The 21994-nt window shown below is 44.8% G+C and overlaps 1 protein-coding gene across 2 annotated transcripts in view; it reads right to left on the bottom strand.

The window, feature by feature from the left end:
* Nucleotides 1-6434: 6434 nt before the first annotated feature.
* LOC137646109 (uncharacterized) overlaps nt 6435-21994 on the bottom strand; it is a 36825-nt gene continuing 21265 nt past the window's right edge. For both annotated transcript variants that reach the window (XM_068379306.1, XM_068379307.1), the window contains exon 3: nt 6435-6781. In XM_068379306.1, coding sequence (XP_068235407.1) covers nt 6563-6781 — 219 coding nt within the window. In that variant the 3' untranslated portion in view covers nt 6435-6562. The remainder of the gene's footprint in view (nt 6782-21994) is intronic.

Genomic DNA, 21994 nt, shown 5'->3' on the forward strand with positions numbered 1-21994 from the left:
ATGTTCATTTATATGTCTTTATTTTTCTGTTCCATCTAGTGCTAGATGGACCCTACTGTCATATGCTGCCTTGTAGGCTGCATAATGATAAGACTGCATGACATAGGTACAGTAGTCGATATGTTGCAATTTACATCTTTGCAATTTAGAAACTACAGTACCATGTTACTGTACAGTAGTTTTTCCCTGGGTATCCTCCAGCAAGTGTTCTGCTGATACCGTTTATATATTGAAGGAATAATTTCTTCAATAGTCTGATTTGATATCAGTCATCCTGACCCCACAGTATTAACAATTTTGGGATAGTGAATTGATACTACTCTACCCCTAAGGGTAAGTAACCCTTCTATGTGGATTTTTTCACAGAGAAAGCTCCATGTAAGTTAATACTGAGGGGAGGTAGCAGCATTTGCTCGCGGAGGTATACAGGTATATATCTTCTACTATCCCTTTATAGCTTCTATCCTAAGCTATTCTGTTGTAGATGACATTTACATGTTGATTATTAGGTAATAATCCATTATATACTCATTTGGTTTTCCTTTCTTTACAGATGGAACACCAGATACCTTGTACGGCAGTCCACTGCAGAGCCAAGGGTAAGGACCTTTACGGTCATAATACTTGCAGGTTACATGCCTCCTGCAATATTATTTCCGGATCCCTACATTATTGGAACCCGCAGGGTTGCAATATATGCTGGACATTGATGTCTGAAGGTTTTGATAATCCCAAGTCTACCGAGACTAATGATGTAGCACAGTATAAATTACGTAACTGGGTGAGAGGCTTCCAAAAGATCTCTCCGGGACCTTTCCTACCTAATGATAGGATGCGTAAGCTATTATTTCCAGAGTTAAGTGAGGAAATAGTAGTGCCTCAGGAGTCAACTACGTTCCCTGATGGCGAGAAAACCTTTGGGATCGAGGACAAGAAGTGCCCTAAGATAGAAGAGAAATATGTTGTATCGGACTTTCCTCCGCCTTTGCTGGCTAAAGAGCCATCGATGTCAACATCTTCGTCTTCTACCCCTCTTTGGGATAATGTGGTACAATTATGTATCCAACTGAAGAATCAGATAGAGAGCTTTAGTAAACAAAGCAAAAAGCGGGAAGTAAAACACAAGATAGAACCTCGTAAAGCTCCTCTTGTTGCTTCCCACGGGTCAGTTAAACGACCCATGAATCATGACCTTCCTTCATGCTTCTTAACCAATCCCTGGAGGTTTGCGGAGCTGATGTCGATTTCAAATGGAAATCTCTTCATTTCAGAGAAAATAGCTCTGAGGTTTTCCCTAATTGTTGGGTTCGACTGAGGTTCGAACCAAAGACAAGGAAAAGAACGGAACAAAAGGAGGCCATGATTCTTGATCATGATAAGGCACAGACTATCCTTTCAGATAATCTGAAGAAGGTGGGTTATTCAAAGACGACGGTTTTCTCACTGAATAACATACACTCTTCCTTTCTTGCTCCTGCTTCACTCTCCTTCCCCTTTATGGGGAAGGCATTTACTTCCGTTACCAAAGCTGTAGAGGCGGGTGAGTCATGTCCCACACTCGATGAGTGCAAGCCTGTGTCACCAGCTTTTCCCGGACAGGAAAAGGATTGGAAGGAAGTCCATTTGACATTTTCAGTAGGAAAATTAGACAAGGATGTCGCAAGCCGACAATTTAATGTATGTCTCCCTAAATTGTCCGATTTGCTCTTGTTTAATGAGCACGAGTCAAAGGAGAGACTGGCGACATCCCTTTCTCTACAAAACTACATAGAGTTGTGTTCAACTTACGAGAACACCCCAGACATGCTCATGGTCGTAGCCAAAATGCATATGGCTACATTGGTAAAGGACCTTTACGCCTTTGTGAAGGCTAGGAGAGCATGTAGAGAGTTTGTGTTTGCTGCTGCAACGGTGAAACACGAAACAAGGAAGCTAATATCTTCCAACATTTGGGGTAAAGACCTCTTCCCACAAGAGGTCATTAAGGAAGTAATTAAGAATGCCGCCATGGAAAACATAAGTCTTCCCCAAAAATGGGGCATTCCCTCAAAGAGAAAATCTTCTGTGGTTGTGGGTCCCCAACCTAAAAAGAAGATCGAAAATACTGGAAATATCTGGGCTGCTCAACAACAGCCCATTATTCTAGTGACCAAGATGCTACAGGCAGATGGTCAAAAGTCTAAACCTACTGGTAGTTTGAAGCATAAAGACGTTTCGGCTAGGAGGAACATTCCCTCAGGATCGCAGGACCTTCGATCCTTCGGTCCAGAGCCTATTCAAGATGAGCCATTGATGGGGAACAGAAATGTCCCTACTATTATCTCCTTACCTTCTCCTACACTTCAAAACCCTCCTGGAGGAGTATACCTGAGAGCTATAGAGCATACAGGTAGTAAGAAGGCTACGGCTCATCGAGTTCCAGGGAAGGCTATTTTGTGTTTACAAGAAGGACTCAAGAAGTCTCTGAGTCATTCTGAACCTGTCGCTACTCAACAAGTTCATAATAATCTGCAAGTTCTGAATGTTAATCCTTCTGAACATATGGACCTTGTTCCAGCTAAGGGTGTTCGTAGTCTTGCCAGACCTGAAAGGTGTCCTCTGGAACCTTCCAGTCAGCCACCCCCCTTCCTCCTGCCTAGGATTCATGTCACGGAGAGTAACATTCATCCTGGAACAGATACGTATCAGACTCACAGTCCTAAGTATCTTCATAGTGATGACCCGGTTCCTGGGACATCTCAGATGCAAGATATGCTTCTAGAAATCTCGACTTTCTCCAGCTCTAGGGTTTCGATGGCTAAAAAACCATCGAAGCCCTCAGTCACATTAGCCCCCTTTTCCCTTGGGAAGTTAAAAGGAGCTCGCGAGGTCTGTCAGGAGATGCAGATAATCGATCAGATTCCCAAAATGCCAACAAGGAAAAGTGCTAAACTTTCCCCAGTTCGCAATAATGACAGACCTAGTGCAAAGTGCACATCGGAAAGATGCGTTAAGAGCCTGGAGAAAACATGCATCAAACGGTTGAAGAGATCATAAAAGACTGAGATCGGTCCCTCTTTAATCGCTTCTTTAACAAGAGTTAAAACACGAAAGTCCCAGGACTCTGCTGGTCCTTTCGTGGGTGGGAAAGCACCCTCCACACTGATCAGACTCCCTACCTCTGAGCTGGTACACCGAAGCGATATTAAGACGTCACAATCGAACGTCTCGTACAGTCTTAGTAATGTTTCCCATCCCTTTCCTAAAGGGATGGCACCTAACAGCAGTTCATTTACATTTGATCCACGATGTGACGGTGGATACTCTATCACGGTCCAAGGCGATAGAGTTGGAATGGTCCATGGACGCAGACATATTCCCTCCCAAATGGGAACAAGTCCCGGAACTGCAGTTCGACCTCTTCATCACGAGCGTCTTCAAGAAACTACCTCGCTAAATAGCCCCATACGAGGTTCCTCTAATGGGTCTGATAGACTAGATGAGGCCGGCCCTAGCTCCGATCCTAGGTATATTTCCGAAGGTTCAGAGATTAACTGCCTTCGGTTTATCACAGAGAACCCAAACCCTTCATTTCATGAATTTCTTGCTCTAGCAGTTAGAAAAAGGTTTGGGATCTCAGAAGGCAATATAGGATTCTTAGAAGAATACAAGGCTAAGTCTACTAAAAGACAATATGAGTCTTCCTGGAAGAAGTGGGTGGAGTTTGGTAAATCAAAAGGACCGAAAGAAATTTCTGTGAACTTCTGTCTGTCCTTCTTTGTCCACCTTCATAGCCAGGGGTTGGCGGCCAATACAATAAATACGTGCAAATCGGCCTTGACTTGACCTCTCCTATATGCCTTCCAAGTGGATCTGGCAAATGAAATCTTTAACAAGATTCCGAAAGCATGTGCTAGACTTAGACCTGCAGCACCACCAAAGCCAATCTCTTGGTCTTTGGACAAGGTCTTACATTATGCCTCATCGGTGAGCAATGAAGATTGTTCTCTTAAGGACCTAACCCAAAAGGTTATTTTCCTGTTCGCAATAGCCTCTGGGGCGAGAGTTAGTGAAATAGTGGCTCTATCGAGAGATGAGGGCCACATCCAGCTCACAGATTTAGGAGAACTCAATCTCTTCCCTGATCCATCATTTCTCGCTAAAAACGAGCTACCCACTAAGAGGTGGGGTCCCTGGAGAATCTGTCCTCTGAAGGAAGATGTCTCTCTATGTCCTGTAGAGTGTCTAAAGGTCTATCTTCGTAGAACTTCAGACTTCAGGGGAGGTCAGCTCTTTAGAGGAGAAACTTCGGGATCAAATTTATCTTTAAATCAACTAAGGGCGAAGCTCACCTACTTTATTCGTAGAGCGGATCCAGACAGTACTCCCGCAGGTCATGATCTGAGAAAGATTGCTTCATCACTGAACTTCTTTCAGTACATGGACTTTGAGCGTCTTCGTTCATACACTGGATGGAAATCATCCAGGGTGTTTTACAAACACTACGCAAAACAAGTGCATGAACTGAAACACTTTGTAGTGGCGGCAGGTAGTGTTCTAAAACCTGCCCCCTGATTTTTTGTGATACATTTTTTGGTTTGGGTCCTCACTTGTCCTCGGACATGTTCTTGATAGGAATCATCCAGGATGTTCTACAAACACTATGCTTTGCAAGTCCATGATCTGAAGCAATATGTGGTGACGTCAGGTAATTTATTTACTCTGCCGTTTATTCTACGATGAACAGATAATTGACTGGGACTGTCAATTAAGGGGAGAGGAAGTCATCCTTTTTAAGTATGCCTTCTTTTATTTATGTGTTACCATGGTAGCACTAGCTCTGTTCTAAAATCCCAGGTGTGGAATTATACAGATAGCTCTAGTGCCGGTGTACGAAGTACATAGGGCAGTTAATGGTAACCAGTACAGGTTTTATGAAGAGCGGTTATCTTTTACCTTCTCTTCAATCTAGAGTGGCATTTCTTGACTTCATTCCTTCAAGAAAGAAATATGACTGTACTTGTTCCAGGTATAATCCCATTGTCAAACTACATTCGTTTTGCTAACTATCTCTTGTAGTCATTTATTTAGAATAAATGTCTATTTGAATGTAGTGCGTCCATCTTCGCCAGACAATTGTATCTATACATGCCAGGCTTTTTATTTGCTTAGAATGCATCCTTCACATCTGTATGCATCTAAGGTTAGACATAAGAGTCACTGATGTCTTTTTGACCAATTATACAACTTGAGACTATTTGTATATTCAGTGGATACTTAAGTTTGGTCATACTATTTATGGTAACCTTGAAATCCCTTTTCAACTGTCTAGATGACTCTTCCCTGTAGGAGGCAGGAAGCACTAACATTGTTTATGATTAGTGATGATGACATATAACGGTATTGTCACAAGTCTCATATGGTCAGTATGACCATTGAAAAGGTTGATATAAGGTTTAGGCACTGATGAAAAATCCACAGATACATTAATGCTTTGGTATGCTTCCATCAGCACGACATGGCTTGAGCCCAAAAAACGGATTTTGAGCGAAGCGAAAAATCTATTTTTGGGTGAGATAGCCATGTCGTCCTGATGGACCCACCCATCTCTTCTACAGAAGAGATCTTCAGTTCCCTCCCGTAGTGCTGTATCTGTAACAGCCCATGCTCAATGCTACAAGGAATGGCCACTATTGTGAGGATGACGCTGTTGTACTATCGATAGTAGTAGGGAACGGGGATGGCCTTTGAAGGGCCCCCCTTTTTATTTTTGCCACACCTCCTCGAACGTAAACTCTATCTGGGGTGCAGATTGCTATGAGGTGTGCCATTACGTCCATTACGTCCTTACGCGATATCCCTTCTTAGAATGTTAAGGGATATTCGCTCCAGGAGTTAGAATTCTGGGTACCTTCGGTAAATTCTCTGGGATATATCACTGTAGTCACATATAACCTAGGAAGCTACTAATGAAGGAACTTCCATCAGGACGACATGGCTATCTCACCCAAAAATAGATTTTTCGCTTCGCTCAAAATCCGTTAATTGCATTAGATCCTTAAGACAAAACCTATATCTAAAATATTTTCTCTATATTTTGTAGCTTATTGGTTTGTGTTTCCTTTCCAGTTTACCCAAGTAAACTTCGTAGGTTTTGGGTAAAAACTGTCAGTAAAACACTTGAAAGAATCTTATCGGTTATAGATTTTAGCAGACATAGTATAATAGCTGCCGCTTCTAATACCCTGGTAGAAGGTGATCATAAGTAGATAATTTATGGCTAATGCCTTTTATCAGGTGCAAAAAGATTTTACTTTGAGAATCTGCTTTGGTGTTTCCTTCAGTTATTTCACTTCACTCTATTTTAATTCAGGGTTGTTTATCGGCATGCAATTTCTTACTTTTTACAGTACTTTTGACAGCAACATTAAAACGATGATAATAAAACAAATATTTAAATGAAATATATTTCAAATTTAATTCTATATATCGCACTTCACATATAAACATAATTTAGTAAACATCTAAATAAAAGATCAAAATAGCTCATTGAAAAATTGACAGAAAATCTTCAAAAGATTCTTTAATGTTTATAAAATAATGGATCTATACTTTCATCATCTGTATTGGCATCAATTCTGAATTTACTTCTGAAACTGTCTTCATCATTAAGTTGATGTGACCCTATTGAACCAAACATTCTTACCAAATCTGGCCTGCTATCCTTATCGACCCAAAAAGCAGAATTGTAAATACGCTGAACTTTGTCTTGCTCGGCTACATTTTCATGATCAAATACACACTGAAACAGAAATAATAACTAGAATGAACTTGACATTTTCGTGATCAAATACACACTGAAACAGAAATAATAACTAGAGTGAACTTGACCTTTTCGTGATCAAATACGCACTGAAACAGAAATAATAACTAGAGTGAACTTGACCTTTTCGTGATCAAATACACACTGAAACAGATATAATAACTAGAATGAACTTGACACTTTCATGATCAAATACACACTGAAACAGAAATAATAACTAGAGTGAACTTGACACTTTCATGATCAAATACACACTGAAACAGAAATAATAACTAGAATGAACTGGACCTTTTCATGATCAAATACACACTGAAACAGAAATAATAACTAGAATGAACTGGACACTTTCATGATCAAATACACACTGAAACAGAAATAATGACTAGAATGAACTGGACACTTTCATGATCAAATACACACTGAAACAGAAATAATAACTAGAATGAACTGGACACTTTCATGATCAAATACACACTGAAACAGATATAATGACTAGAATGAACTGGACACTTTCATGATCAAATACACACTGAAACAGAAATAATAACTAGAATGAACTGGACACTTTCATGATCAAATACACACTGAAACAGAAATAATAACTAGAATAAATTTGACTTTTTTTTTAACTTTCATAAATACCATATAACATTAACAACAATAAAGATTATAATAAGTGTGGTAATATTTATAATAAAAGTGTAGTAACATTGGGTTGGCCTTGAAATTGCTGTTCGCCCATTACATGGAGTATATGATAAAAACGCTTTTTTTTTAAAGGAAATTCTAGAGTTTGCCCCTTACAGGGGGTTGTCCTTGAGACGGTAATCTTATGCTACCCTTTCAATCTTACAGTACCTAAGCTTTACTGAACTGTATCTTTAAAAGTATTTTAAAAACATAAAATAATAGAATACTTAAAAATACTATATTTATATCTACTATACAGAGTGCAATGTAACATTTGGAAACTTCCTTTATAAATACTGTACCTTAATATATAAAATATAGTCCAATATTAACATTAACCCAGTTTGAGCATTCCTGATAAATTATTAGCATAATTCATTTATAATTATTCAATACAAGAATGTGAGTGCATTGAGACTGCAAGAGTAATAAGAAATAAATATTCTATCACTGTATCTTTTCAAGAGCAGACAGTACTGTAACATGTAAGGAAGCTTTTAGTTTACAGTATTATTTTACGTACCATACCATCATCACTGTAACATTATATAATTTCTTAGCCATAACAGCATCCAATGGAAAAAAAGGAATGGCTTCTCTAACTATCCCTATTTATGTGAGGGTAAGACCTTGCAGAAAGGCTTAAACAGCATTAATACATACTGTACTACTATAGTCCATTTCTTTTAGCGATGCATATTTGCACCGACTCGCAGCGGTGCCCTTTTAGCTCGGAAAAGTTTCCGGATCACTAATTGGTTGGACAAGATAATTCTATCCAATCAGCGATCAGGAAACTTTTCAGAGCTAAAAGGGCACCGCCGCGAGTCAGTGCAAATATGCATCGCTAAAAGAAATGGACTATAGTTACTGGTACATTAAAATGATTTCCGGAGATATTTAACTCGAGAACAGGGGGAAAATTTCTCTTGCACAACACGAAAAACCTTATACATTTCTCCTACTAATCTGGTGTGCATTTAATGTTTACCACTGAAAAGCTTCACTCCCTAAGCCTAGATAGACCTACAAAGTAATCATAGGTTTTGATACTGTATAAGAAAGGGTTCTTAGTTTGAGCATCTAAGAAATAATACCTGTAACTTTGGTATGTCACTGAGCATTCTTATGATACTTTCTTAGTATTTAAGAAGCTACACTTCAAGTTATTTGTTGAAGGTTTTGGAAAGAAAATTTGTGAAGGCTAGTGAATAGCAATATATTCTCAATAAAGTATAAATAAGGAAGTCTTTGTAATAGGATAGTTGCAAGAAAAGAGACAGGAGATTAATAAGTTATACTGTGCATTTACAGACCTACAAAGAGCATTTGAAAAAATGCTAGGGAAGTTCATGTTTTGGTGTTCCATAAAGAAGAAAGTGCATTAAAAGTTGGCTACGTTGGTAAAGATTATACATAAAAGAACAAGGACAACAGTAATAACAACCTGTGATAACAGAAATATTTGAACTTACAGTTGGCTTATGTCAAGGATCAGCTCCTAAGCCATTTCGGTTTGGGCTGATTATGGATGTACCGAGTGAAGGTATTATGAGTGAAAATCTTTGGGAATTGCTATATGTACTGTATGTAGAGAATCTGGTAATTATGGCAGACTTAAACAGAATTAAAAAGAGGGGGTCTATGGTGTTCCATGATGAGATTGGGTACAATAAGTGCTAAATAGCATGATGGGTGAAAAGACTGATCAAAATTCATCTTTCTGTCTTTTGGAACCACAGAAAGTTAGTTTTATTTCAGCCACTGTGATGCCTTTTAATTGGAGTGTCCTGAAAATATTCTTATCTATCCTATCTAGTCAAGAGTTTAAGGATCTAATGGACTGAAGGCAAACCAACAAATATACTTGAATTTGTTACCTTCCTTAGGAAAAGGTGTCCCACCCAATTTTCTCAAATCAGGGATTGAAAAGCAAAGTTATGTTTCCTAGAGACTTCCCCATCCTAAAATCATGCATAAGTTACTTGGGAAGATCAGCTTGTTCAAGTTTAATATGAAAATAACTATGCAGAACATAAAGATCTCAGTAGGCTCATGTTAATCAGAGCATCCTCTAAATGTTAAAGATAAGAGCACACTCTTTCGGAGTAAGCCACAACTTTCATTAGTCTGCTAAACAATCTTTCATAAATATAACACCTGCATGTGGTGAATGGAAAATTCAGAGACAGTAGAAAAATTTAAACATACACAATGAATTCATACAAATAGAAGACAACTTATCAATGATATACAGATATATACATAGACACTATCAAAAATAAATATGGAAAGTTGAGGTTGTTAGAAGAATTATAGCACATCTGGAATTTATGATTATCATCACCCACAACATTTTTGAGAAGACTTCAAAAGTTTTCAAGTAGATTGTAGGGAATGAAAAGGAGCCTTAGTATAGGGAAATTAAATTTTCCAATATTAATCTTACCCGGTGATCATGTAGCTGCAACTCTGTTGCCCGACAGAAAAAACCTACGGGCGGGATACGCCAGCGATCGCTATACAGGTGGGGGTGTACAACAACAGCGCCATCTGTCGAGTAGGTACTCAGGTACTTCTTGTCAACAAGAACCAATTTTCTCTCTGTCGTGCCACCGGCAAGACCTACTTGATACGCTGTTGTTTCTGGAGTTGATTTTCACGCTATTTGGTGATGTATTCTCTCTAGATATTAGCTTTCGCTATACAGGAGTTATTATCATTGCCTTATCAAGCTTTTTTGATTAGATTTGGATTATTTGTTGACGACTTGGATAGATTTTGGATTTCCCCCTTTGACTAATTCAAGATGTTGACCCTACTCAAGTCCCCAAGTACAGGCAGTGTAGCGCTAGGGACTGTTCTAGGCGTCTTCCGAAGGCCTCTATAGATCCTCACACCGTTTGTTCCAATTGTAGGGGTAAATCCTGTCAATTGGAAGATCGATGTGAGGAATGCGCTGGGCTTTCGGAATTCGATTTTAATGAATTCCTTAAGAATGCACGTAGGCTAGAGAAGGATAGGATCAGGAGGAGTTCGTCTCGCTCTTTTGATTTTTCCTCTCCCCATGCCCCACAACCTATTCCTTCCCCTGTAGTGGTGACTCCCGACCCTTCTACTAGCTCTCAGCAACCCTCGATGGCGGACATGATGCGTGCCATTCAGGCTCTTGGTGACAGAGTGGAGTCATTAGCGAATGACCGCAATCAACTCTTGGCCGACGTCAAAGAGTTGAAGGAGAAAAGTGCAGTGGGAAGTGTAGTGAGTGCAAGTGCTGTGAAAAGTGTCAGTGTCAGTGTTACGCATGAGGGTGCATCTGTTCGTGCCAGTCGTCCTCCCAGTCCGGGACCTCTTGCAAGCTCCCAAGCCTAGGGGAGAAGCAATGTCGAAGGACCAAAGGGTTCGACAGGTCTTGATCAGCGTACAGATGTACCCTCAGTGGTTGCGGACGTATCTTGCAGAGGTCGTCCCACCCACAAACAGACGAGTGAGCCCATTCATTCCTCGTCTGCGGAAGTAGTTTCTCGTCAGAAACGCTGGACCAAGGTCTCACGACCTCTCAAGCGCAAGGTCCCTTCCGAGCGAGTCCAACGGCCCAGGTGTAGCCACTGGGTCAGTTCGGACTCGCCGCAGTCTTCCGAAGACTGCACACCTCCCAAGAGAGGTAGAGTGGTTCCGCAGCAGGCAATAACTCCGTCTGTTACTGCACCAACCGCTGTAGACCCTAAGTGGTCTTTGCTGCAGTCTATGCAGACTCGGCTAGCTTTCTTCATGCAGGAGTATCGTGCTGAGAAGGTTGAAGCTGCACCCGTTAACCCACAACCTGCCACGGTTGTGCGCTCAGCTGACACTGTGGCTGCCTGCTCCCACATTCCGGCTGTGAGAGCTCCACCACCGATGCGCAGTCGACCCTGCCAGACGCATGTTGACGTTACCCGACATGCGGAACCCTCCGTTGACATGCGTGAGCCACCGCATCAGCAGTGGGAAGGTGCTGTCAAACTGCCGTGTTTTGACGCAATGCGGCAGTCTCCGCAACCCACGGCAGTCCCCACCACGCACCTCCACTCCGCTTTTGTTGTTGCCAGCTCTCAGACTGACCAGCAGCGGCATGATGTTGGATCCAGTGCAGCTACGCATGCACCCGTGCTGCCGGATTCAGCGGTTCAGCTTTCTTCTCCTCCTTTGCCGCTTCCTCCTCAGCATTCGGATGAAGGAATATCTGATGACGACGAAGCTGCTCATTTGGACGATCAACACTCCGACATAGATGAACCCAAGACTACGCCTCCCTCCTTAGACTTTAGGAAAGTCCTTGCTCTGTTTAGGGAGTTGTATCCGGACCAGTTTGTGTCTGCAGCCCCACGCTCACCTCCCTCTGAGTTCGCTTTAGGCATGCAGTCAGCAGCTCCTGCCTTTACGAAGCTCGTACTCGCGCGCTCATCCAAGAGAGCCTTAAGGGTACTGGGAGAGTGGTTGCAGACCAAGAAGCAACTTGGGAAGACGTCCTTCATCTTTCCCCCTACCAAGCTTGCTTCCAAATCTAGCGTCTGGTATGCCACGGGAGAAGATCTCGGCTTGGGAGTTCCTGCCTCTGCCCAGGGCGACTTCTCAAGTCTGGTAGACTCTCCCCGCAGACTGGCTATGAGACGCTCCAAGATTTGCTGGACCTTTTCGGACATGGACCATCTTTTGAAGGGAGTTTTTCGTGCTTTTGAGATCTTCAACTTCCTGGACTGGTGTTTGGGAGTGTTAAGCAGAAAGACCTCCCCTTCGGATAAGGACTCTGCCATGCTCATCATGTCATGCATGGACAAAGCCATTCGGGATGGGTCTGGCAAGCTTGCGGCTTCTTACGTGTCTGGTGTTCTTAAGAAGCGAGATCACCTTTGCTCCTTCTTGTCGGCGGGGATCACACCATGTCAGAAGTCAGAGTTGATGTTTGCTCCGCTATCCAAGTGTCTCTTTCCTGAAGAGCTGATCAAGGGGATTGCCGCCTCGTTGATCCAGAAAGACACCCATGACCTGGTGGCGTCATCCGCACGTAAAGTCACAGCTTTACCTTCCGTGCCTAGACCTAGGATGGACACACCAGCGTCTAGGTTCATTCCGCCCTTTCGTGGCAGAACCTCCAGCAGAGGAGGTACCCGTGCCGATAATCAACGTGGCAAAAAGAAGAAGGGTTCCAAGTCCTCAAAAGGCAGAGTCTGACTGCCATCTTCTCCAGACAGCAGTGGGAGCCAGGCTCAAGAACTACTGGCAGGCCTGGGAGAACAGGGGTGCAGACGCACAGTCTGTGAAGTTGATCAGAGAGGGGTACAGGATTCCATTCTTGCGCAAGCCCCCTCTAGCAACTACTCCCATCGACCTCTCTCCCAGGTAGAGAGAGGAGGACAAGAGGCTAGCTTTACAGCAAGAGGTGTCTCTCTTGCTACAAAAGGGAGCGGTAGTCATAGTCCGGGACCATCAATCCCCGGGCTTCTACAACCGTCTCTTCTTAGTAGCGAAGAAGACAGGAGGGTGGAGACCGGTGCTGGACGTCAGTGCTCTAAATGTCTTTGTCACCAAGCAGACGTTCACCATGGAGACGACGAAGTCGGTGTTAGCATCGGTCAGGAAGGAAGACTGGATGGTCTCGTTAGACCTAAAGGACGCGTACTTTCACGTCCCCGTCCACCCAGACTCCCAACCTTTCCTAAGGTTCGTCTTTGGGAAGGTGGTTTACCAGTTCCAAGCCCTGTGCTTTGGCCTAAGCACGGCACCTCTAGTGTTTACCAAACTGATGAGGAATATTGCCAAATTCCTGCATTTGGCAGACATCAGAGCCTCCCTCTATTTGGACGACTGGCTTTTAAGAGCTCAGTCAAGTCGTCGCTGTCTGGAGAATCTCAAATGGACTATGGATCTGACCAAGGAATTGGGTCTCCTGGTCAATATAGAAAAGTCCCAACTCGTCCCTTCCCAAACTATAGTCTATCTAGGTATGGAGATTCAGAGTCGAGCTTTTCGGGCTTTTCCGTCGGCCCCCAGAATCAGTCAAGCCCAAGAATGCATCCAGAGCATGCTGAAAAGGAACCGATGTTCAGTCAGACAGTGGATGAGTCTAATAGGGACGCTTTCATCGCTGGACCAGTTCATCGCGTTAGGGAGACTCCACCTCCGACCCCTTCAGTATCACCTAGCTGCTCACTGGAGAAAGGACATGACGCTAGAAGCGGTCTCAGTTCCTATATCCGAAGAGATGAAGTCTGCACTGACTTGGTGGAAGAACAGCATTCTTCTCAAGGAAGGTCTACCACTGGCTGTTCAGACCCCCGACCACCTTCTCTTCTCGGACGCATCGAACACGGGCTGGGGTGCGACACTGGACGGTCGGGAATGCTCGGGCACGTGGAATCCGGATCAAAGAGCACTACACATCAACTGCAAGGAGCTACTGGCAGTTCATCTGGCCTTGAGAAGCTTCAAGTCCCTCCTTCTAGGCAAGGTGGTGGAGGTGAACTCCGACAACACTACAGCCTTGGCGTACATCTCCAAGCAAGGAGGGACTCATTCGATGACGTTGTTCGAGATCGCAAGGGACCTCCTCACCTGGTCAAGAGATCGAAAGATATCGCTTGTAACGAGGTTCATTCAAGGCGACATGAATGTCATGGCAGACCGCCTCAGCCGGAAGGGTCAGATCATCCCTACAGAATGGACCCTTCACAAGAATGTTTGCAACAGACTATGGTCCCTGTGGGGTCAGCCCACCATAGATCTGTTCGCTACCTCGATGACCAAGAGGCTCCCAAATTATTGCTCACCGATTCCGGACCCAGCAGCAGTTCACGTAGATGCCTTTCTTCTGGATTGGTCCCATCTAGACCTGTATGCGTTCCCCCCGTTCAAGATTGTCAACAAGGTACTGCAGAAGTTCGCCTCTCACGAAGGGACACGGTTGACGTTGGTTGCTCCCCTCTGGCCCGCGAGAGAATGGTTCACCGAGGTACTGCAATGGCTAGTAGACGTTCCCAGGACTCTTCCTCTAAGAGTGGACCTTCTGCGTCAGCCGCACGTAAAGAAGGTACACCCAAGCCTCCATGCTCTTCGTCTGACTGCCTTCAGACTATCGAAAGACTCTCAAGAGCTAGAGGCTTTTCGAAGGAGGCAGCCAGAGCAATTGCCAGAGCAAGGAGGACATCCACTCTCAAGGTCTACCAGTCAAAATGGGAAGTCTTCCGAAGCTGGTGCAAGGCGAATTCAGTTTCCTCAACCAGTACCTCTGTAACGCAGATAGCTGACTTCCTTTTACACCTAAGGAATGTAAGATCCCTATCAGCTCCTACGATCAAAGGTTACAGAAGCATGTTGGCAGCAGTCTTCCGCCACAGAGGGTTAGATCTTTCCACCAACAAAGATCTACAAGACCTCCTTAAGTCTTTTGAGACCTCAAAGGAGCGTCGGTTAGCCACACCAGGTTGGAACTTAGACGTGGTTTTAAGGTTCCTGATGTCAGCAAGATTCGAACCGCTTCAATCAGCCTCTTTTAAAGATCTCACTTTGAAGACTCTTTTCCTCGTTTGCTTAGCAACAGCTAAAAGAGTCAGTGAGGTACACGCCTTCAGCAGGAACATAGGTTTTACATCTGAAACGGCTACATGTTCCTTACAGCTTGGTTTTTTAGCTAAAAACGAGCTCCCTTCTCGTCCTTGGCCCAAATCGTTCGAGATTCCAAGCCTGTCCAGTTTGGTTGGAAACGAACAAGAGAGAGTACTATGCCCAGTAAGAGCTCTTAAGTACTATTTAAGACGTACAAAGCCATTACGAGGACAATCAGAAGCTTTATGGTGTTTTATTAAGAAACCTTCTTTACCGATGTCGAAGAACGCAGTTTCTTATTACATCAGACTTTTGATTAGAGAAGCCCATTCTCATCTGAATGAGGAAGACCATGCTTTGCTGAAGGTAAGGACACATGAAGTTAGAGCTGTCGCTACTTCAGTGGCCTTCAAACAGAACCGTTCTCTGCAGAGTGTAATGGATGCAACCTATTGGAGAAGCAAGTCAGTGTTCGCATCATTTTACCTTAAAGATGTCCAGTCTCTTTACGAGAACTGCTACACCCTGGGACCATTCGTAGCAGCGAGTGCAGTAGTAGGTGAGGGCTCAACCACTACATTCCCATAATCCCATAACCTTTTTTAATCTTTCTCTTGAAATGCTTTTTATTGTTGTTTTTGGGTTGTACGGAAGGCTAAGAAGCCTTTCGCATCCTGGTTGATTTGGCGGGTGGTCAAATTCTTTCTTGAGAAGCGCCTAGATTAGAGGTTGTGATGAGGTCCTTTAGTATGGGTTGCAGCCCTTCATACTTCAGCACCTAGGAGTCGCTCAGCATCCTAAGAGGATCGCGAGGCTCAGTAAGGAAGACGTACTTAAAAAGGCAGAGTAATGGTTCAAGTCGACTTCCTTACCAGGTACTTATTAATTTTATGTTTGTTATTTTGAATAACTGCTAAAATGAAATACGGGATACTTAGCTTCTAATGTTAACATGTATGCTGGTCTCCACCCACCCCCCTGGGTGTGAATCAGCTACATGATCACCGGGTAAGATTAATATTGGAAAATGTTATTTTCCTTAGTAAAATAAATTTTTGAATATACTTACCCGGTGATCATGAATTTAAGGACCCTCCCTTCCTCCCCATAGAGACCCAGTGGACCGAGGAGAAAATTGGTTCTTGTTGATAAGAAGTACCTGAGTACCTACTCGACAGATGGCGCTGTTGTTGTACACCCCCACCTGTATAGCGATCGCTGGCGTATCCCGCCCGTAGGTTTTTTCTGTCGGGCAACAGAGTTGCAGCTACATGATCACCGGGTAAGTATATTCAAAAATTTATTTTACTAAGGAAAATAACATTTTTCAATATTTAACTTAGCCGGTGATTATAATAGCTGCAACTCTGTTGCTCGACAGAAAACTCTTAGGTAAAATTCGCCAGCGATCGCTACACAGGTTGCGGTTGTGCCCAACAGCGCCATCTGTCGTCCAGATACCCAGTACTCAATGTAAACAAAGAACTCAATTTTCTCTCTGTCGTGCTACCGACAAGACGTGCTTATTCGCTGTTGCTAAACTGGATTTGTTTTCACATCTAATTGGTGAAGTACACTATTCTAGTTTTGAGCTTTCGCTGTACAGGCTTTCTCTTCGCAATTCCTTGAACTCTTTTTGTTTACGGATTCTTTGTTGATGACTTTTTGAGTTTTTGAATTCCCCTTTGACCAATTCAAAATGGCTGACCCTTCACAAGTCCCAAAATTTAGGAAGTGCAATGCTAGGGACTGTTCAAGGCGTCTTCCGAAGGCCTCTATCGACCCTCACACTGTTTGTTCCAATTGTCGGGATAAAACCTGTCAATTGGAAGATCGATGTGAGGAGTGCGTTGGGCTTTCGGAATTCGATTTTATCGAATTCCAAAAGTATACACGTAGGCTAGAGAGAGATAGAGTTAGGAGAAGTTCCTCTCGTTCTATTGACATTTCCTCTCCTCATGCCCCACAACCTATTCCTTCCCCTGTAGTGGTTGCTCCTAATCCCCCTTCTGGCACTCAGGAACCTTCGATGGCTGATATGATGCGTGCCATCCAAGCTCTGGGTGAGAGAGTTGAGTCCCTGGCTAGTGACCGTAATCAGCTCATGGTGGATGTGAAGGAGCTGAAGTGTAAAAGTGCAGTGGGAAGTGTTAAAGTGAGTGATAGTGTTGTGGATAGTGTTGCGCTTGAGGGTTCGTCTGTTCGTGCCTGTCGTCCTCCTAGTCCGGGACCTCTTGCAAGCTCCCAAGTCCAGGGGAGAAGCAATGTCGTACGACAAATGGGTTCGAGAGGCTTTAATCAGGGAACAGACGTTCCCTCCGTGGTATCGGGCGTATCTACCCAAGATCGCCCCTGCCTAACATTTATACCTCGTCTTCGGAAGGTGTTTCTCGCAAGAAACCATGGACCAAGGTCTCACGACCGTTAAAGCGCAAGTCGGTCCCTTCCGCGCAAGTCCAACGGCCCAGCTGTAGCCACTGGGTCAGTTCGGACTCGCTGCAGTCATCCGATGACTGCTCACCTCCTAAGAGAGGCAAAGCGGTACCGCTTCAGACAGTTACACCGTCTGTCGCTGCACCTGCTCCTGTAGACCCTAAGTGGTCTTTACTGCAAGACATGCAGTCTCAACTAACGTCGCTTATGCAGGACTTTCGTGCGGAGAAGGTTGCTGCCGCACCAGCTAGTGCAGCTCCTTGCCTACAACCACCCACACGCTCGGTTGTGCGTCCTGGGGACGCTGAGGTATCCTTCTCACGCACTCCAGTTGAGAGAGTTCCGCCACCCATGCGTTCCAGTGTGATCTGCCAGCCGCATGTTGACGTTCAGCGACGCACGGAGGTATCCGTTGATGTTCGTGAGGTTCAACAACCGTCAGAGTTGTTTTGTTTTGGCGCGGTGCGTCAACCTCCGCAACCCAGTGTGGTTGCCACTGCTCACCCACATCAGTCTAGACAGTCTGGAGTAGACGCTGTGCGTCCCCGCGCTGCTATGGTTGTTGCCAGCTCACAGACTGGGCAACAGTTCCATGACGTTGCGTCCGGCTCAGTCACGCATGCACCCGTGCGACCGGACTCAGCTAACCAGCCGTTACCCACTCCGTTGCCGCTTCCTCCTCAATACTCGGATGAGGGACTTTCTGATGATGATGGTGCTGCACACGTAGATGAACCGCATTCAGAACTGGACGAGCCTAAGTCTACGCAACCCTCTTTGGACTTTAGGAAAGTTTTGGCCCTGTTCAAAGAGATGTTTCCGGACCAGTTTGTGTCTGTGGCTCCGCGCTCTCCTCCGTCAGAGTTTGTGTTAGGCATGCCGTCAACCACTCCTGCCTTTACTAGACTCGTCCTCGCACGCTCGTCCAAGAGAGCTTTACGAGTGATAGGAGAATGGCTGCAGTCCAAAAAGAGTTTAGGGAAGACAGCCTTTACGTTTCCCCCTGCTAGACTCTCTTCTAGATCGAGCGTCTGGTATGCCACGGGAGAAGTTCTCGGCTTGGGAGTTCCTGCCTCTGCCCAGGGCGACTTCTCAAGTCTAGTAGACTCTCCCCGCCGCCTAGCCATGAGACGCTCAAAGATATGTTGGTCATCTTCGGACCTGGACCACCTTTTGAAAGGTATATTTAGAGCCTTCGAGGTTTTTAACTTTTTAGACTGGTGTCTAGGAGCTCTAAGCAGAAAGATCTCTCCGACAGAGAAGGAGACTTCCTTGCTCATCATGTCCTGCATGGACAAGGCCGTACGTGATGGGTCTAATGAGCTTGCTGCATCTTTTGTGTCCGGAGTCCTTAAGAAGCGTGAGAACCTATGCTCATTCCTTTCAGCTGGAGTTACACCATGCCAGAGATCCGAACTTCTGTTTGCTCCTCTTTCCAAGTGCCTTTTTCCAGAGGACCTGATTAAGGAGATTGCCGCTTCTTTGATACAGAAGGATACTCACGATCTTGTTGCGTCCTCTGCTCGAAAAGCCACCCCTTTGCCTACCTTGTCAGCTAGACCAAGGATGGACACTCCAGCGTCCCGTTTTATTCCGCCCTTTCGTGGCAGAGCCTCCAGCAGAGGAGGTGCTCGTGCCGAAGGGAGACGTGGAAAGAAGAAAGGAACCAAGTCCTTTAAGGGCAGAGTCTGACTGCCAGCTTCTTCAGACAGCAGTGGGAGCCAGACTCAAGAACTTCTGGCAGACCTGGGAAAAGAGAGGCGCAGATGCACAATCTGTGAAGTTGCTCAGAGAGGGGTACAAGATCCCGTTTGTACGAAAACCCCCTCTAGCAACGTCTCCCATCGATCTCTCTCCCAGGTACAGAGAGGAAGACAAGAGACGAGCATTGAAACAGGAAGTGTCTCTCTTACTAGAGAAGGGAGCGGTAGTCAAAGTCCTGGACCATCAAACCCCGGGATTCTACAACCGTCTCTTCTTGGTGTCAAAGAAGACAGGAGGGTGGAGGCCGGTGCTAGACGTCAGTGCGCTGAATGTCTTTGTCACAAAGCAGACGTTCTCCATGGAGACCACAAAGTCGGTTCTAGCAGCGGTCAGAAGGGAAGACTGGATGGTCTCGTTAGACCTAAGGGACGCCTACTTCCACGTCCCCATCCACCCGGACTCCCAACCTTTTCTGAGATTCGTTTTCGAAAAGGTTGTCTACCAGTTTCAAGCCCTGTGCTTTGGCCTAAGCACAGCTCCTCTTGTGTTTACGAGGCTGATGAGGAATGTAGCCAAATTCCTTCATTTAGCGGACATCCGAGCCTCCCTCTATTTGGACGACTGGCTTCTCAGAGCTTCTTCCAGTCGTCGCTGTCTGAAGGATCTAAAGTGGACTCTAGATCTGACCAAGGAATTGGGTCTCCTTGTTAATATGGAAAAGTCACAAGTGATCCCATCCCAAACTATTGTATATTTAGGGATGGAGATTCACAGTCTAGCTTTTCGGGCTTTTCCGTCGGCCCCCAGAACAAGCCAAGCCCAGTTATGCATCCAGAACATGCTGAAGAAGGAACGATGTTCAGTCAGGAAGTGGATGAGTCTGATAGGGACGCTATCATCCCTGGAACAGTTCGTGTCATTAGGAAGACTACACCTCCGTCCTCTTCAATATCACCTAGCATTTCACTGGAAAAAGGACAAGACGCTAGAAGCGGTCTCGATCCCCATTTCCGAGAAGATGAAGTCTTGCCTGACATGGTGGAAGGACAGTATCAGCCTCAGAGAGGGTCTGCCCCTGGCTGTTCAGACTCCCAACCACGTTCTCTTCTCGGACGCATCGGACGTAGGCTGGGGCGCGACATTAGACGGTCGGGAATGCTCGGGAATATGGAACTCGAGTCAAAGGACAATGCATATCAACTGCAAGGAGCTACTGGCAGTACATCTGGCCTTGAAAAGCTTCAAGTCTCTCCTTCAAGGCAAAGTGGTGGAGGTGAACTCGGACAACACCACGGCTTTGGCGTACATCTCCAAGCAAGGAGGGACCCACTCACTGACGTTGTACGAGATCGCAAGGGACCTCCTCACCTGGTCAAAAGGTCTAAACATTTCGCTAGTAACGAGGTTCATCCAAGGCAACTTGAATGTCATGGCAGATTGTCTCAGTCGGAAGGGACAAATCATTCCAACAGAATGGACCCTCCACAAGGATGTATGCAAGAGACTTTGGGCCACCTGGGGCCAGCCAACCATAGATCTCTTCGCAACCTCGATGACCAAGAGGCTCCCAATATATTGCTCACCAATCCCGGACCCAGCAGCAGTTCATATAGATGCCTTTCTCCTAGATTGGTCACATCTAGACCTATATGCATTCCCTCCGTTCAAGATTGTCAACAAGGTACTGCAGAAGTTCGCCTCTCACGAAGGGACAAGGTTGACGCTAGTTGCTCTCCTCTGGCCCGCGAGAGAATGGTTCACCGAGGTACTTCGATGGCTAGTAGACGTTCCCAGAACTCTTCCTCTAAGGGTGGACCTTCTACGTCAGCCACACGTAAAGAAGGTACACCAAGGCCTCCACGCTCTTCGTCTGACTGCCTTCAGACTATCGAAAGACTCTCGAGAGCTAGAGGCTTTTCGAAGGAGGCAGCCAGAGCGATTGCTAGAGCAAGGAGAACATCCACCCTTAGAGTCTACCAATCGAAGTGGGAAATCTTCCGAAACTGGTGCAAGTCAGTATCTGTATCCTCGACCAGTACCTCTGTAACTCAAATAGCTGACTTCCTTTTATACCTGAGGAAAGAACGATCTCTTTCAGCTCCCACTATCAAGGGTTACAGAAGCATGTTGGCATCAGTCTTCCGTCACAGAGGCTTAGATCTTTCCAACAATAAAGATCTACAGGACCTCCTTAAGTCTTTTGAGACCACGAAGGAGCGTCGTTTGGTTACACCTGGTTGGAATTTAGACGTGGTACTAAGATTCCTCATGTCAGACAGGTTCGAGCCGCTACAATCAGCCTCCCTAAAAGATCTCACCTTAAAGACTCTTTTCCTGGTATGCTTAGCCACAGCTAAAAGAGTCAGTGAGATTCATGCCTTCAGCAAGAACATCGGATTTTCATCTGAAACGGCTACATGTTCTCTACAACTTGGTTTTCTAGCCAAAAACGAGCTACCTTCTCGACCTTGGCCGAAATCGTTCGATATTCCAAGCTTATCGAATATGGTTGGAAATGAACTAGAAAGAGTCTTATGCCCTGTGAGAGCTCTTAAGTTCTATTTAAAACGAACTAAACCTTTACGAGGCCTATCTGAAGCTTTATGGTGTTCAGTTAAGAAACCATCTTTGCCTATGTCAAAGAATGCTTTATCCTATTTTATCAGACTGTTAATACGAGAAGCTCATTCCCATCTGAGTGAGGAAGACCAAGCTTTGCTGAAGGTAAGGACACACGAAGTTAGAGCTGTCGCAACTTCCGTGGCCTTTAAACAAAATAGATCT

Source organism: Palaemon carinicauda, chromosome 8 (assembly GCF_036898095.1).
Source record: "Palaemon carinicauda isolate YSFRI2023 chromosome 8, ASM3689809v2, whole genome shotgun sequence".
Taxonomy (NCBI): domain Eukaryota; kingdom Metazoa; phylum Arthropoda; class Malacostraca; order Decapoda; family Palaemonidae; genus Palaemon; species Palaemon carinicauda.